We start from the raw sequence: 16,040 nt of genomic DNA, 5'->3' as shown, positions 1-16,040 counted from the left end.
GTGATTTGGGGACCACTTGGGGGACATTTAGATACCTGTACTGTACATGAAATGCAGAAATAGTGTGAAGAGTTGTACAATTACAACTTTTTGCTAATTTCAGTATGGAAAGGATTGTTGCGCATTAATCGATGCATCTGTATTTTCCGTTTTTTACAAATATAGGAGCCCTTAGGAAATCCCGATAAAAAGTAAATTTTTGAACAATTTATTTGTATCCATACAAAATTTAAATTCTATATTTGAAAAAGCCAATGATATTGTAACGCTTACAATATCTTATAACTACACAGACTAATGATAAGCATGCAATGGAATTTATATTTAAAAATAATAATAAAACAGTTATCACAGTGCTTCACACAGATTTATTCTATGAAACTCAACCACTTCTGGGCTGACACTTCCCCAAGTCCCCAAGTCGGCTAATGAGATTTGAACCAAGATTTGAACCAGCAAAAACCAAACTATAAAGCTCCACCATGAGTAAGCAATTGTTGAGCTGCTACAAAGCCCCACAGCATCGCTTTTAACCCATAATTCAAAATAAATACGTACTCTTAGATGATTTGAAGTTGTCAGAATTTGTTTTTTTCTCAACAAGACCAAGAAAAGAAACAGGGCTGAACACTGGCATAATGAACGGGATTTTATATATATATATGAGGGATCTCTACAATCTCTTTAAGAGTGAATATAGGTTTATAACCAGGGTAAAATGTTAGCAAAAATGTAAAATTTAACATTCTGAAATGTGTTTTTTTGATAGGAAATGTTCTTGATGTGATATCCAGGAACATGTGACATATGTTCCTTTGAAGATGATAATTAATCCCACTGTGCAACGTGCACATCATTTAAGGTCTGACTGTAACCTGATGCTTTTTGTACCAGACAAAGCACAGATGGCAAAAGACCCACTAGTTTTGTCACCTAATTTTACCTTAAAATCTGACAGTCAGATAAATCATCTAAAATCTGCAAGAACCTTTTAATTCTCTAAACAAGACAGGTCTTTCAAAGACACAGATGGCTTTCCTGTAATTACAGCATTAGTAGCACATTATTATTCAAACGTATTTCCTGAAAGGCCTAATGTCATGATTTGTGTTTCAACTTGCATATTCTATTAAGCAACCTAATTATTACAGTTACCACTACACATTGAAACCAGGTTCAAAGCATTACAATTCACAATAGGGTAGTATGAAACAGGTTAAAATAAACATTTAAATTATTTTTTAACTTATTGACCGTCAACATTACTCCTAATAGGTCCTTTGAGGGACTATTACTCTTCCTCTAGGAGTCTTGTTTTTTAACAGTTTCTTAAACCTCCATAAACTACTTATTTTGTGTTGTATACGTGGTATTTGAAACTTGTTTGCATAATATTTTGAGAAGTTAATGGTATATTAAAACTGAATGTGATATTTCTCATTCTCTAGAACTGCAAACATCATGTACTTCTTGATGTTGTCATATAAATTAGAAAATGTAGTGACTGTGATACTGCTTGTTTTACTCTGATCCTTAAATTCAGTAGTAGTGTTTGTCATTAAATCAGTTAATATATAACACTAATACCATTAAGGACTTGGATTCTTACGGGGATTTAAGGAAGTATCTGTTAATCCATTATATGACATCGAAGAGTGATGTTGTGAATTATGATCACTACAAAGGTCCTATTAAATTACAATGCAATTTCATGTTCCATGGCCTTAGAAATGTTTCAAACAAAACCTGTAAATATAAACTGAGAAATAAAAAAAAGTGGACTGTGACAGAACAGCTAGAAGTTGACATGAAATTGCATGAACATACTGTGATCCACATTTTACACCAACATCTGCTCCTGCGTCAATAAAACAGTAAGAACTGTTCAACAATTGAAACAAGAGGCTCAAACAAAAGCCTCCTGGTGAAGAATATATTATACTTGAGAAATGTTTTTTTTTAAACAATTCCAATTTAAAAACATTTTTCTTTTATAATACTTATGAGGTGATGGGAGAGTTAAATTATTACATAACAGGTTCTAAGCTGGACAAATTCCAAAGTTATACACAACATTCTGCATATAACCAAAGAAAAAAGAATAAGTAACCAACCAAGAGGTACAGTACAATTAAATAGAGTTTTTAAATGAACACAATACATTTCTCTAAAAATTAATCATGTTTGTTGATGCACATGCTAGAGATCATGATGGTTCATTTTATTTTTAAATTTGTATACATTTCAAACTATTGAACAGCTTTATTTTAATAATTTCAGTATATGTTACATAGGTACAAGAAGGTCTGCTCTGCAGAGAAGCAATCTAATAGAGTAAAATCTTATGTAGATCATTTAATTAAAATATCTATGCACTTAATTAAAGGATAATGCTCTCCCAGTGAAAGGGGAAGCCTGTTTACCTGCTGATGTGTCGACAGTGAAAAGGGAAGACAAATCCCCTGGTACGAGCTCGTAAGAGACTTGTCCAAACAGGCCAGAATCTCTGTCAGCAGCAATCACATTAAGGATTTCAGTGCCAGGCTGTGTGTGACTGCTAATGCTTGTAACGTATTTCACTGGGTTGAAGATCGGCCGGTGGTCGTTGACATCTTCCACCTCTATATGAACGTACGTCTGTGAGCTCAGGTTTCCCTGACAGAAAAGAAGGCAGAAATCAGTCTTCCTTTAAGCTTTCTCCTTAAATGAGGGATGGGCAGCTCCTGTCCTTGAGGGTTGGGCCATATTTTTCAGATTGTTTTCAATAAGCAACTGATTTAGACTGGAAGACAGGTGATACAGTATGACTTCTTATCTGAGTTACTTTTTCAAATAAGCCATAAAAAGTACAGGAGGAATAAATCCCTTCGGAGCCATATGGTCCTTGAAGGCTGGAGTTGCCCATCCTTTCAAAAATGTTAAATATGAAACTGTTTGTTCTGTGACATAAATTAATTTTAACAGTACTGTATATCAACTGTTATACCACATTCATGATAAGCCATGCCTTAATCAATTAATACCATATATGACTGAAATTAACTCTGTGTCAAAAAAGGACATGATTAGGATATTAATAATTTAATGTCATGTAGTGAAAATATCTGTGTTGCACAGAGATAAAGAACACAACTACATAAAAAGGTTAAAAATGAGAATAAGCCTTTCAGTCCATCTAGCATATTTTGTAGCATGTAGCTAATTGATCCGAGGATCGCATCCATACCTTTCTTGAAAGAAACCAGAGTATCAGCTTCAACAAAATTATTCAGTAGCCTGTGCAATACTCCAGCATCCCTTTTCATACAGAAAAGCCTTTGTGTAAAGATCCTTACCCCATCTTCAGCTTTAACCAGAAGATCATAGTAAGCTGGCCCCTCATCTCTATCAATATCCTGAGACACACAAATCTGTCCAGTGTCAGGGTATATTTGGAAGGCTTGAGGTTTTTCATATTTATTAAAACCATCGTAAAGAGAGTATCGCACTGTACCAAATTTGCCATCGTCTGGATCTGTTGCAGTAACCTGCAAAATATTGAGAGGAGAAAATCGAGAAAAATGAGCACAACCTGGCAATATTCCATGTTAAGCATAAATCCAGTCCAATTTAGCTGTTATAATTATTTTGTAACTACAAAAACAGCTCAAAACAATTATTTTGTGGGGAAAAACAGTGATGCATGGAATAAATAAACAGCTTGCCTTCTTACAAGACAATACCTTCCCTCACACACAACCAGTGTTTTGGATACATAATGTTCAAATACTGGACCGACCTTAAAGATCAGCTGATACGAACCCAGCTATGGAACAAGAATATTGTTGTATTTGATGACAACATTCTTAATCACTGACTATCACAGAGTTTTTGCACAGAATTGCATTTTATTTGTTTTTTTTGGCATACATATGATTGGATATTGAAGAAAGACGTGTAAGATGACATTAAAATAATTGTTCATTGCACAGCTACAGTCAAGGTAGGCTGTTATTTTGAATAATTTAAAATACAGAGAAAATACCCAAAGTTTATACTACTGACTTTATTGCAATACAATATTTATATTGTATTTAAGTGTTATTTCAGTGCACAAGCATGGACCTTAATGTGCAAGAACAGGCAAGATGGTTATGTCAATTGTAATGAAGGTTTGTTTTTACAGCTGCGTAACTCAATTGGGACCAATAGGACTGACCCATCTAAAAATAAAAGAAAGGGCCAGCACAGCAAGTTGTGAGGCCTGGATATCTCGTATGAACTATAAAACAAGTAATACCATATGTTTCCATGCTTAGAATACCAGTGTGTCCATCTGCATCTATCCTGAGGATAATCCTTATCCTGTTAAAATATTAGCAGTTAAGGACCTGAAGACATACAGTGATATAAAGCGCACAAGGTGTTTAAAAAGCTGTCGGAAAGGATCCACAGACCCAGTTGTTTCACCTTTTTCAGAGATTAGCAATAGGTCTCTGTGATGCAAAACCTGGAAGTTCTTCAAAGGATATAAAATGTGGTTTAATTAATTGAGGGTTTAGTGTAATCTGTCACATACAACACGCCAGAATTACTTGATAGAAAGTGCAACTAAATACCCCAGACAAAGCATACTCTAAGTCTCTTTCACTAATTAAATATTGACCTTTTTTAATACCTTTAAGTAAATCTCGGTTTTGCTGACACATGGGTCTGGCACATGACGTAGGGCAAAGCAGAAACAGTAGCATCCACATTTGATAGCTGTTGTACCACACTATAATGAAGGGGGCTCCTCCGCCACCAATTAAGAAAACAATGTGTTCTGCCAGCACACTGCCAATGTAATTCTCGTTCACTTCACTGTGAGAAGCATTGAAATTCCACCATTTTCTGAGCAATCACAAACCAATAGGTACAAAAACTTTGAGCAGATTAATTCCTCAACCAGTTTTTAGCTCTTCCGTTCACAGATCACTGCAAGCAAATTCACATAAGCAGTTGTGTGTAAAGTGCTTGCTCTGAGGGTGGACTTCAGTTTACAGGCTCCTTCCCATATCAAAATTGAGAAAGACTAAATGAATGCAAACACATATATACAGTATAACACATATAACACAAATAACATGAGATGAGAGTGAAGTTTAATCAACCTATTTGTTGTTTCTTGTCACTGGTTTGATAACCCATACTGCAAGTGCTGTTCTGATGTAGAAGGTTTTCAGTCATTTTGAGGAAGAGCTCCGAAGAGATTCAAGGTTTGAAAATAGGAAAATGAATTGAAAGGTAAAGGTTAAAGGTTCCACGTCACACACTTCAATGTATACACTTCAGTGTAACTGTTTCGCCAATGAGATCCACAATAGTTTCATGTTGATTTTATTATTATTTTGGTTGAAAGCTTGGTTAGTATTATTTGGTGTGGTAAATAAATAAGTGTAAATAATATCACATTACATTGAGTACTCAAAGAGAAGAATATGCAGTAAACACAAATGTATGTGGATAACTCAGTAGAAAACAAACCCCTCTTTATTTAATGACGTCAAAATAGTAAGTTCAAAGCACAAAGCCCTCAATTCAAAGCACAGCCACCAAAAGCCCTGCACAGCCTGCAAGATATAATTAGCGTTTACAGCCAGTTGGTTAAAGTCAAAGAAATAATGCCTTTCACTGTAAAAGCTTAATCACTGCAATAAAATGCTGGACAAACACCTTGAACATTGAACCCCAAAGTTTCTACAATATTGATCTTAATCAGGTTAGAAAATAATTGTACCAGGTCACATCCCAAGTAAGTAAACAGCATCACAATAACTTCTTAGTGATTTATTACAACACCAAAGTGGGCTACTTCTGTGCTGGGACAGATTTTTTTGTCATGTTTATTAACTTTTTGTAGGTTGAGAACATTTATAATTTGGAAAATTGTAATTATTCACATACTGTTTGACTGTTCACAATTATTACAATTATTACTGTGAATTACATTCCTCTCCAAACCCAGGTCCTCAGAAATTCACCACCTTCTGAATTTTATTTCTGACGGACTATCTTTTACTGAAATATTTTTTTTTCTGTTTAATAAACTCTTTTAATTGAGTTAGGAATAAAATGAAGCCACTAGTGTCCTGATCAAACAAATCTGTGCTCACTGTCTATGATTTGTTAATAGATCATAAGAAACGATCATGTCCTCTGATTCATCAAGAGTTAATATCAATTCTGCTGAAGGCTTCTTATTTGTCTATCTATGTCAGGCAGTGTAATTGGCTGCACTGGACTGTATTGTGGAACACCACACTCAGGAACTATACAGATATTGCATCTGTATAGTTCCTGAGAATTACTTCAGGTAACAAGAATACTATATATCCAGACAGAAAAAATGATTCAATATACAAATCATAGGACACCCTACAAAGATGGAAAAACTAAAATAATAACATGAAGAATTTCTACAAATCATGAAATTGTGAAGATATTTATAATTTGGGTTAATCCACATACACAAAATTGATTGCTCAACTATGTTAGATAGATAAATGTACTAAATTTAATGTATTTAAACAACTTTAAACTACTAGTTATTTTTAACTGTATTTAAACCACTTTAATTCTACAGTATGTTAGAATTATACAGTCAGGTCTTTGGACAGAGCTAGGATAATATGGTTACTTCAAGGAAACCAACACAAAGTGCTTTACAGTCTATGTTAGATCCCTAGAAAACATTACTCCACACCTGACATATTGTATCTACCACCTGCCCACCAGATGGCATATTCAATCTGCCTTTGTACTACAGTCTACCAAGGTCCTGTCATCTCCTATTCCACTATGTACTGTAGCTCCACAGCAATAGATATCCTCTTATTGTGGCCTGTTGGAAACTTGTATGGTTAAGAGAGTTACAGAGAAGCCCTTACTCATTCTCCAGTTAAATCTAAACAATGCATTTACATTCTTGTTGGATTTCTCTTAGAAGGGTCTTTAAACTGCCATTTTGAGATTTTACAGAAACATGTTTCTTGGATCAGTTCTTACTTACTTCTCTGAGTAAGCCGTATCCTATTTCTTTTTTTCCGCTATAAGCTTTATTAGGCATGACCAAGTGAACGTGTTGCTCTCCCTGAAGTATGAAATAAAACGTGAATAATTTAAATTCTGTAATTAGGATATTAATCAAATCTATCTTTAGTTCACAAAAGAACTATGCCTCATGGCAATTTATTGTATACAGTGTAGACAGTGTAGACTATAAACTAACAGAAAGTTAAAACATCAGTTACCAATGTCTCAAGAGTTAAAAAGATTTTAATGCAGTATTCAATTTATTTATTTCACTCCAAAAATGAAATATTTCTGTGGAACTTAGAATTTTTAAATGAATTATTATGGAGCAATTATATTTCTAGGAAAAGTTTCTAAATTAAAATATATTATCACTTACAATCTGTTTAGAGCCAAAAGGGGAAAGATTCTTGATGTTCAATAAAATTCCACAAGCACTTTAATTTTATTTTTGGAAGTGTTGGACATTTCATTTTCAAACGTCACAATAGACAGCCTTTATTAAGGTGCGACTCACCTTGACATTGATTTGGATAAACGGGCTAAACACATTTTCAGTTGCCCGTTGTGAGCTTAGCGATTAGGCTGATCATAGACCAGGCAGTCCGTCATTCAATGAGATTACAAAGAGCTTTACTGTTCAACGACAACTGTTGTTTTATCGACATCTGTATATAATATAAGTACATACAGTATGTAATAACATTTAAAACTATGAATGATACTGACAGTGATTTCAAAAGTACATACTGTATTGGAGATGAGACTATTTCAATACATAAGATAAGATCACTTTATTGGCCATATACAATTTCTTGTATTAGGAATTTGTCTTTTTGCAAGACAGGGAGAGAAGCTTGGGTCCAGAGCGCAATGTCAGCCATTTATGCGGCGCCCCTGGAACAGTTGGGGTTAAGGGCCTTGCTCAGGGGCCCAACAGGGTAGGATTCCCCTGCCGGCCACAGGATACGAACCGGCAACCTTCCAGCCACAGGCAAAAATCCTTAGCCACAGAGCTGCTGCAATGCCCCATCATGAAGTATGGATGAATTATGACACTTTAGAGCATGATCTAGTACCCCATTAACATGCTTAATTACTAATGATGTAACTATAAAAAAAAGAAAACTGAAACCTTCAGTTTCAATTTGTCTCTTGAAATTCAAATAGACACGCTTCTTTGAAAAACTATTTAAGATCTTTCATTTTAGACCCACCCAGTTTGGAAATGTCTTTTCTTTAGAGTTTTCTACACAGAAACAATTCCTGTCCTGCATAGGCCTAATTAGAAAGGAACAAGTAATAGGTTTATTCCATGCTGAATAAAAGAAGAAAGAGAACACAACGTTTCGGCCGTGGAGCCTTCTTCAGGTGTGTGACACACACCTTCTTCAGCCTTCACACACCTGAAGAAGGCTCCACGGCCGAAACGTTGTGTTCTCTTTCTTCTTTTTTTCAGCATGGAATAAACCTATTACTTGTTCCTTTGCATCCTACGCATGCTGATGCAGCTACCCACCTGAACTAATTAGAAAGGGACAGACTTGCTCCTCCAACCTGCCCTCCCATCGAAGCCTTTGACACACTGCATTGACAAAACTACTTCCACTTCGAAACATTTTCAAAATCTCTCCATCTTGCCCTACACAAAGCAGGTCATCATTTAGATCTTATTTTCTCTGGAAACTACCCAACCACTATACTCTATGCGATACCTCTAGACTATTCCAATCCCTGTTTCATATCCTTCCCTCTCTCATGTTTCCTCCTCCACTTACCTCTACTTACTTTTCCTCTCTCTGTCTCCTCCTATACCTAGGAGGGTGGAGTGGTGGCTCTGTAGCTAAGGATCTGTGCCTGTGAGTGGAAGGTTGCTGGTTCAAATCCTGTAGCTGGCAGAGGAATCCTACTCTGTTGGGCCCCTGAGCAAGGCCATTAACCCCAACTACTCCAGGGGCACTGTACAATGGCTGACCCTGTGCTCTGACCTCAAGCTTCTCTCTGTCTCTGTGTCTCTTGGAGAGCAAGCTGGGGTATGTGAAAAGACAAATTCCTAATGCAAGAAATTGTATATGGCTTATAAAATAACATTTTTACATTACCTTTGTTTCACTGTGCTCTCCCACCTCCCATTTACTCATTCTCTCCTAATTCCACTCTGTTCTCTGCTCTTACAGTAGTTCATCCTTTGGCTCCTTCTGCTTCACTCTGCCCTTACCTACCTTTCGCATTTCAGAGTCTCCTCTGTTTCCTGTTCAGTGAGAACCAAGCTCCATGAGCTGAAAATAAATGGAGGACATCTAAATTGCCCTCTGCCTCAGTTCTCCATTGCTTTTCCTTTGCTTCACCCAAAAGCACTCACTGTTAGCATTCATCTTTTTCAATCATTCATCCAGTTTTCTACCCAAAACCCTTGAAATCCTTTCTCTGTCTTTTCCTTCCTACTCATCCCTCAAACCATCGCATCCAAAAAAATTGCCTCCTTTCTTTTCTCTGTAATCTTCATGCAGAGGCTTAATGTTTCATCTGTTCCCACACTACCACTCTCCACCTTCAGCCTACTCACTCGTTTCCATCTCCTACTGTGCCTCTACTACTGGTCCCCCCTCTTTCAGGGTCATAAACCAGCTTCCACCTTCACTGCTGCCCCCCATCTCCTTCCCTTTGTTTCCCCTTAACTTACAGTAACACCTCTCGCCTTCTCCTCCATTTTTAAACAGACCCGCATTACACCTCCTCCAAAAAACCCTCTCTTGATATCTTATTTCTTCTTGGCTGGGTGGCTTATTCCATGCTCTACGTAACTGTGACGATCGTAATGTGATTAGGAGGTTATATCCAATGTACATCCCAGGTGAATTCAGTATTACTATGACATCAAAGGTGGCCTGGGTGACTAAAGAAACCAAAGCCTAGACTTTTGTTCACCTAAACAAAATATCCTACTGTAAAGCCCTTAAAGATTTTAGACAATATCTCACTTTACTGCAGCACCTCTAAAAACAACATGTCATAACAAATCCAATTATAAAGGATATTTGTGATTTTGATCTCTTCACATAATTTATGGATTCCCCCCTCTATAACAGCAGCTATTGTTCCAATACCTATCCCTTTTCCTGTCCGCTACTGTACTAGTTTTGTTTAGTACTTGTGTAAGTCACAGAACATCTGTTCTATAATCAGATTTATCACTGTGTAGCTAAGGTGTGTGGTGATAAAGTGCTAATGACTGTAATCACCTGGTTTGCTTTTGCATGGGGCCACTAACAGATATGACAGGTGGTTAGAGTAAAGAAATAAGACATTCTGTAGATAAACCTGTAAATGATGTTGTATGTCTTGAAGAAGTAATTTACTTTTTCCTGTCAGCCTCACTACAGGCTTCCCCATCAGCATTAGTTCTCCAGGCATCCCAGTCAGCCTACTTCCCTCTCTGTGTCTGCATCTGCCACTCTTCTTATCTTACCCTTCTCGAAGCCTCCTGAATCCCAAGTCCTGCAGTTAGATCTCAGCAAGTCATTCTGACTGCGGAAGTGCACAACAACTGGCAGCAGTGTAACAACTCACTTATTAGCCTTTCTTATCAAATAACCATGATAATCTTTGTGCAGCGGCAGTCTTTGAAGCTACACATGTTTACAGCCTATAAAAAATGCTGTAATGTTCAGACAATATGATATGGGGGAAATGGGGGAAGTGTAGTAAAATAGTTCAAGGTCTATCAGACGTCTAGCTATGAATGACTACTCATGATGAAAGATTCAATTGAAATTCTTCTGATAGGCTTGTTTCTCAGATCATTGTTGAATGAATGCTTATGCCTCTTAAAATGCCAAAGGCTGTACCAATTAACATTGTTTTTACAGGGACTTGGTGCTCATTGTTTCAGGTGATAAAGCCCGTAGACACAGAAATCCTAAAAAATGGTTTTAAGTATATTTGAATAACACTGTATATTTGCTGTAGTATAACTAGGTAGATACTGTTGTGACTGACTGATGTGACTATCGACTTATATAAATGTTTACCATCATTACTTTCTTCATTTTATAACTAGTTTGTTGATAACTTTACCCTTCTCTGAATTACATTGCACATAGTGGCTTACAGTTTCAGTGATCAACTGTAACTTTAAAGGTGTTTAAGCATCAGTACTGGAAAAAAACATGGGAATGAAATGATACATTTTAATAAAATATTTTAGTCCCCTTTTTAAAATTTCAGTTCAGCTCCATCCAGCTACAGTAATAATTTAGTATAACTTCAGAGATGTTGCTCATTAAAATCTCACAGAAACTGAATGGTAAGTGTAGTATTGGTTGTGACTTAAGAAGTTAAAAAGACACATAAGGTATGTACATTTCTAGAAGGTTTCTTATAACAGAACATTAACAACAGATTCCCAATGGAAAATTGTGCTAAACCTAAGAAAATAACAACAACTTCAATTTCTTAGGTGTATCATACTATGAGCTCATCTGTACAAAACTTAAATTATACCCAGGAACACTGCAATTAAAAAAAATATATTTTACAACTTTGGAGGTATTACTGTACATGAATGTGACCACCACTAGCTACTCAGCAGACAGCATCTATTCTTATTAATAATAGCTGCTTTGTACAACTCTTCCACCAGTACCAGGCATGAGAACAGTGGTCTTTGAAAAAAGAATGTGGTACCAAGGCTGTGCTTTGCCATATTACATAAACATGGATCGGAGCAAAACAGCTCATTATCCACAGCACAGAGCCCACTGACAGTGGGAGCTTTGTTACGAGCACAAACTTGTTGTGCTTTGTTATGAAATGGAATGAACACAAATTTGTGACTTCAACAACTGCATCTGTGATGTTTTTGTGTAACAGCAAGAGAGGGCACATCCCTGCAGCTTACCACATTAACTGTGATTGTCACGCGATAATAGCCAAATGGTTAGTTCTCTATTGACAATGATCCTCACACACCGGTCTTTTCTTTGTTAATGAGTAAACTACTGTCTCTCATAAACCAACAAACACACATGGCTATATTTTCACTTTGACATGAGAAAAAAATTGATATGGTGAAATGTTTATCTATGTTTGTGTGCAGTATATCTACCCCAGTCTAAATCCCTGATAACTGCAGGAAAAAAATGCAACAGATGGGGGGAAATGGCATTTAAAATGCATAACATCTATTTTAAAATGCATAAATCGATGTAAAACCTAAAAGTAGACCACTTAAAGGCATTATAACTACAGTGACCAAATTTAATGGGTTACATAGCTAATGTTAATGAGTATGAAGCTATACTCTTGAGCGGGACCAGTCTGTTGGATAAAACGTTTAGATTAAGCACATAAAAATAAAAAGAGTAATATAATGCTTGTTTGTTATGAATTTATCTGGATGTTACATTGTAATTGTTCCATACTGTCACTATCTGTGGCTGAAAAGCTGATCAACATATTTGTGTTCTCTCAAATTGACTATTGTAATGCTCTACTCGCTGGGGTATCTAAATCTACTCTGAACAAACTGCAGTATGTCCAAAATTCAGCAGCCAGAATCCTGACCAGGTCTAGTGCAAGTGTTCACATTGCTCCTATCCTGGAGTCCTTGCACTGGCTTCCAGTCAAATTCCACGTAGACTTTAAAATCCTCATGCTCACCTATAAGGCTTTACATGGCTTGGCACCTCAATACCTGTCTGAACTTTTAATCGCCCTACTCCCCACCTCGCAACCTTCGCTCTTCTAATTCTGGTCTCCTAACGGTCCCCCAAGCCTGTCTATATTGTATGGGCGACAGGGCCTTCTCCTGTTATGCCCCCAAGCTCTGGAACTCTCTGCCCAAGGATATCAGAGAGTCACCTTCTCTAAACTCCTTCATATCCAGACTCAAAACATTGTTCTTTAGAAGAGCCTTTACTTAACTGGTTCCATTCTTCACCCCTCTGCTCTTCTTAGTACCACCATCCACAGTCTCCTCTATATATTGTAATTGTGTTTTACCTTGTCTATTCTTCTTATTTATTGCTGTTGTAAAGCGCTTTGAGAAGCCACCTTTAAAGGCGCTATATAACATAAAGTTTATTATTATTATTATTATTATAATTATACCCATAAATCTGTTTCTTCCCTTCTTATTAAACTGCTAGTCACACAGATATACATGTTCCTAAGCAACAATACAGTGTGTTTAGCTTATCCAATATATAAAAACGCAATAAAAAACTGGCAATATTTTAAATATATATACTCATTTTTTAACTTTTTCTGTCTTGTGAATGTGTTCATATACAACCGCTAACACTTAAGTGTTGCATGGTAAATGAAAGTGTAGGAGATAATACCAATCGCATTAAAAGATACAGATTTCAAAATGTCTTTTCAATAGTGTAGAGAATCTGCAGAAATGCATATCTTAATTTGAAAATTCAATGATATCATTTAATCACTAAATCTCATATCCATCCCATTTCTTACTGCATCTTCCTAATCTCACTCCAACTTTCATCCCTCTCTGCCATATTCGCTTACCTGAAGAAAGCAGCTCCCAACTGGTGAGTGTTCTGGGACAGACACATTATAAAGCTGGGACTCAAACATGGGCACATTGTCATTGATGTCTTCTATTTGGACAGTGACAGCAACTGTTGAAGATAAAGATGGGGTTCCCCCATCAATGGCCATGACTAAAAAGTTAATAGTGGCGTTTTTCTCATGGTCTAGAAGTGATGCCGTAGTGATCAGTCCAGAACTGGAGTCTATGTTGACTAGGTAAGTGGGGTGAAGATTTAAGACTGAATAACGGACAACTGCATTTATTCCTTCATCCAAATCTTTAGCATGCACCTGGAGAAGGCCAGAGCCCCAAAATGCATCTTCTGAAATGTTTACTGTATAGTGACTGACATCAAAAACTGGAGGGTTATCATTTATATCTGTCACTTTAATCAAAAAGATCTTCTCACTCCACAGTGGTGGTTTGCCAAAGTCAGAGGCAACAATCTTCAGCTCATATAGATCTGCCTTCTCCCTGTCCAAGGCTCCATCAATACAAAGAAAGTAGAGGAAGTTATCAGATGACTTTAAAGTGAATTTTCCATCTCCACCTTCCAGAGACACATGAAGCAGTTGACTTTCTCCAAGGTCAGGATCAGACACTGATATCCTAGCCACATATTCTCCTACAGCAGCCCCCTCAGAAACCTCAGCCTCCCCCAACTCACTGAGGAACATAATGTTAATGAAAGGGCTATTGTCATTAATGTCCAGCACCTTGACTATGACAAATGTGCTGCTGTACTCTGGCTGAACGCCATCATCTCGGGCTCTGATTATTAACTCATGGAATGACTGGGTTTCATAGTCCAACGGTTTATTCAGGCTGATTACTCCAGTGCTGTTATCAATAATAAAAAGCTCATTTGGGTCACTCTGTCGTCGATTAATCTCATAGATGACCTTCCCATTGCGTCCAAGATCTCTGTCCGTTGCGGAAACCTGGCACACCGGCGTTAGTGTCGGTGCATTTTCCCAGATAAGCGCCTGGTATTTACTCTGATTGAACACAGGAGGGTTATCGTTTTCATCTAAGACATGGATGTTCACCTGCAAAAGCCCTGTCTTTGGTGGACTGCCCCCATCAAATGCCTCTATGCTTAGACAGTAAAAGTCAGTGGTTTCTCTGTCCATTTGTCCCACAAGAATGAGGTCTGTGCTGTATAAATTGCTTGCTCCCTTTCTGTACTCCACCTTAAACAGTTTTGCAGAATCCCCTTCAATGATTCTGTATCCATGGATTCCAAATTCTCCTTCATCCTGGTCTAAAGCTGTTTCCAGCTGGAATCTGGTGCCAGTAGGTGTCTGTTCAGAAATATTTAAGTGCACATTTTTCCTTGGGAAGACAGGAGAATGGTCATTCACATCAGTGACCACAATCTTCACCTTTACAATTTCCCCAGTTAATGCTGCTGCCACAAACTCATACTTAGCCCTGCTCTCCCTATCCAGAACTACAGCTGTAGATATTATACCAGTGTCTCCGTCAATGTCCAGGTCTTTAAACACAAAAGATTCTCTGCTCTCAGATATAAAAAATCCACTATTTGGTGTTCTTTCTGGTAGTCCAGCTCTTATGTCCCCAACAATAGTGCCTGCGGGAAGCCCTTCCTCAACAGATAAGCTCAGATTGTACACCTGGGCAGAGGAATGTCTGCACAGCCAAGCAATTGCAAACAGTTTTAGAAACACTGAAATCGCGGTCCAAGCGCTATGTATTCTCCAAGTGTCCATTTTATAGGGCGTGGATCCTCATTATTTTAATTTAAAAATGTACTTTCTTACAGAAACTACTTACAGAAAAGGCAGTCATTTCCCGGAGCAGAGGCAGTCTGGACAGATCCCATACATCATTGTAGTCAGGTAAACTTTGTCAAAGTTTGTGATGCAACACGCGCAACAAAGTTCCAGAGCTCATTTTCTCAAAAAAAAAAAGAAGAAGGGATTTAAGGTTTGCATTTAATCAGTTTGGTGCTGGCAGAGTTTCCTCAATTATCCCCTCCGAAAATATTGTAAACTGGCAGCAATCGCAAATGATGTTGCTATTGAAACACTGACACCAGTTCGTCCTGTGAAACGGAACAATCCACAACTAAGCACAAGCTCCCCACTGACAAGAGCTTGTCCCTGCGATCACGTGTCTTATTTACCACGCGTAATAAAGCCATCAGCTTTATCTAGTATAGCAAGTTGGCAGAATGACTAATCTGTGTATGTACTTCTCAGATGTGTTACGCAATATTTCATAATTATTATTTATATTTTATATACAGATTTTTACCCATGTCAGGATTCTTGTAACCGAAAACATAAATAAGTAGATCATTCGTGAATCCATATTGTCGTATAAATTCATTGTTGAACTTATACATTTACCGAGGAAGAGAAACTTCTTGTACATGCCGTCTTCAGTACAAGGCAGTTACGATTTT

At 37.2% G+C, this 16,040-nt stretch overlaps 1 protein-coding gene across 2 annotated transcripts in view; it reads right to left on the bottom strand.

Annotated features, from left to right (window-relative positions):
• Positions 1 to 15,700, bottom strand: part of dchs2 (dachsous cadherin-related 2) — a 51,953-nt gene extending 36,253 nt beyond the window's left edge. Inside the window, exons 1-3 of one of the 2 annotated variants that reach the window (XM_015344730.2) lie at positions 13,585 to 15,700; positions 3,336 to 3,527; positions 2,424 to 2,655 (exon numbers count right to left, since the gene is read on the bottom strand). In XM_015344730.2, the coding sequence (XP_015200216.2) occupies positions 2,424 to 2,655; positions 3,336 to 3,527; positions 13,585 to 15,342 (2,182 nt within the window). In that variant the 5' untranslated portion in view covers positions 15,343 to 15,700. The remainder of the gene's footprint in view (positions 1 to 2,423; positions 2,656 to 3,335; positions 3,528 to 13,584) is intronic. The other variant, XM_015344731.2, reaches the window with a different exon arrangement.
• Between the last annotated feature and the right edge of the window lie 340 nt (positions 15,701 to 16,040).

The sequence above is a fragment of the Lepisosteus oculatus genome, chromosome 1, assembly GCF_040954835.1.
Source record: "Lepisosteus oculatus isolate fLepOcu1 chromosome 1, fLepOcu1.hap2, whole genome shotgun sequence".
NCBI classification, from domain to species: domain Eukaryota; kingdom Metazoa; phylum Chordata; class Actinopteri; order Semionotiformes; family Lepisosteidae; genus Lepisosteus; species Lepisosteus oculatus.
Note: the sequence above shows the minus strand (reverse complement) of the source record. Positions and strands in the feature narration are given on the sequence as shown.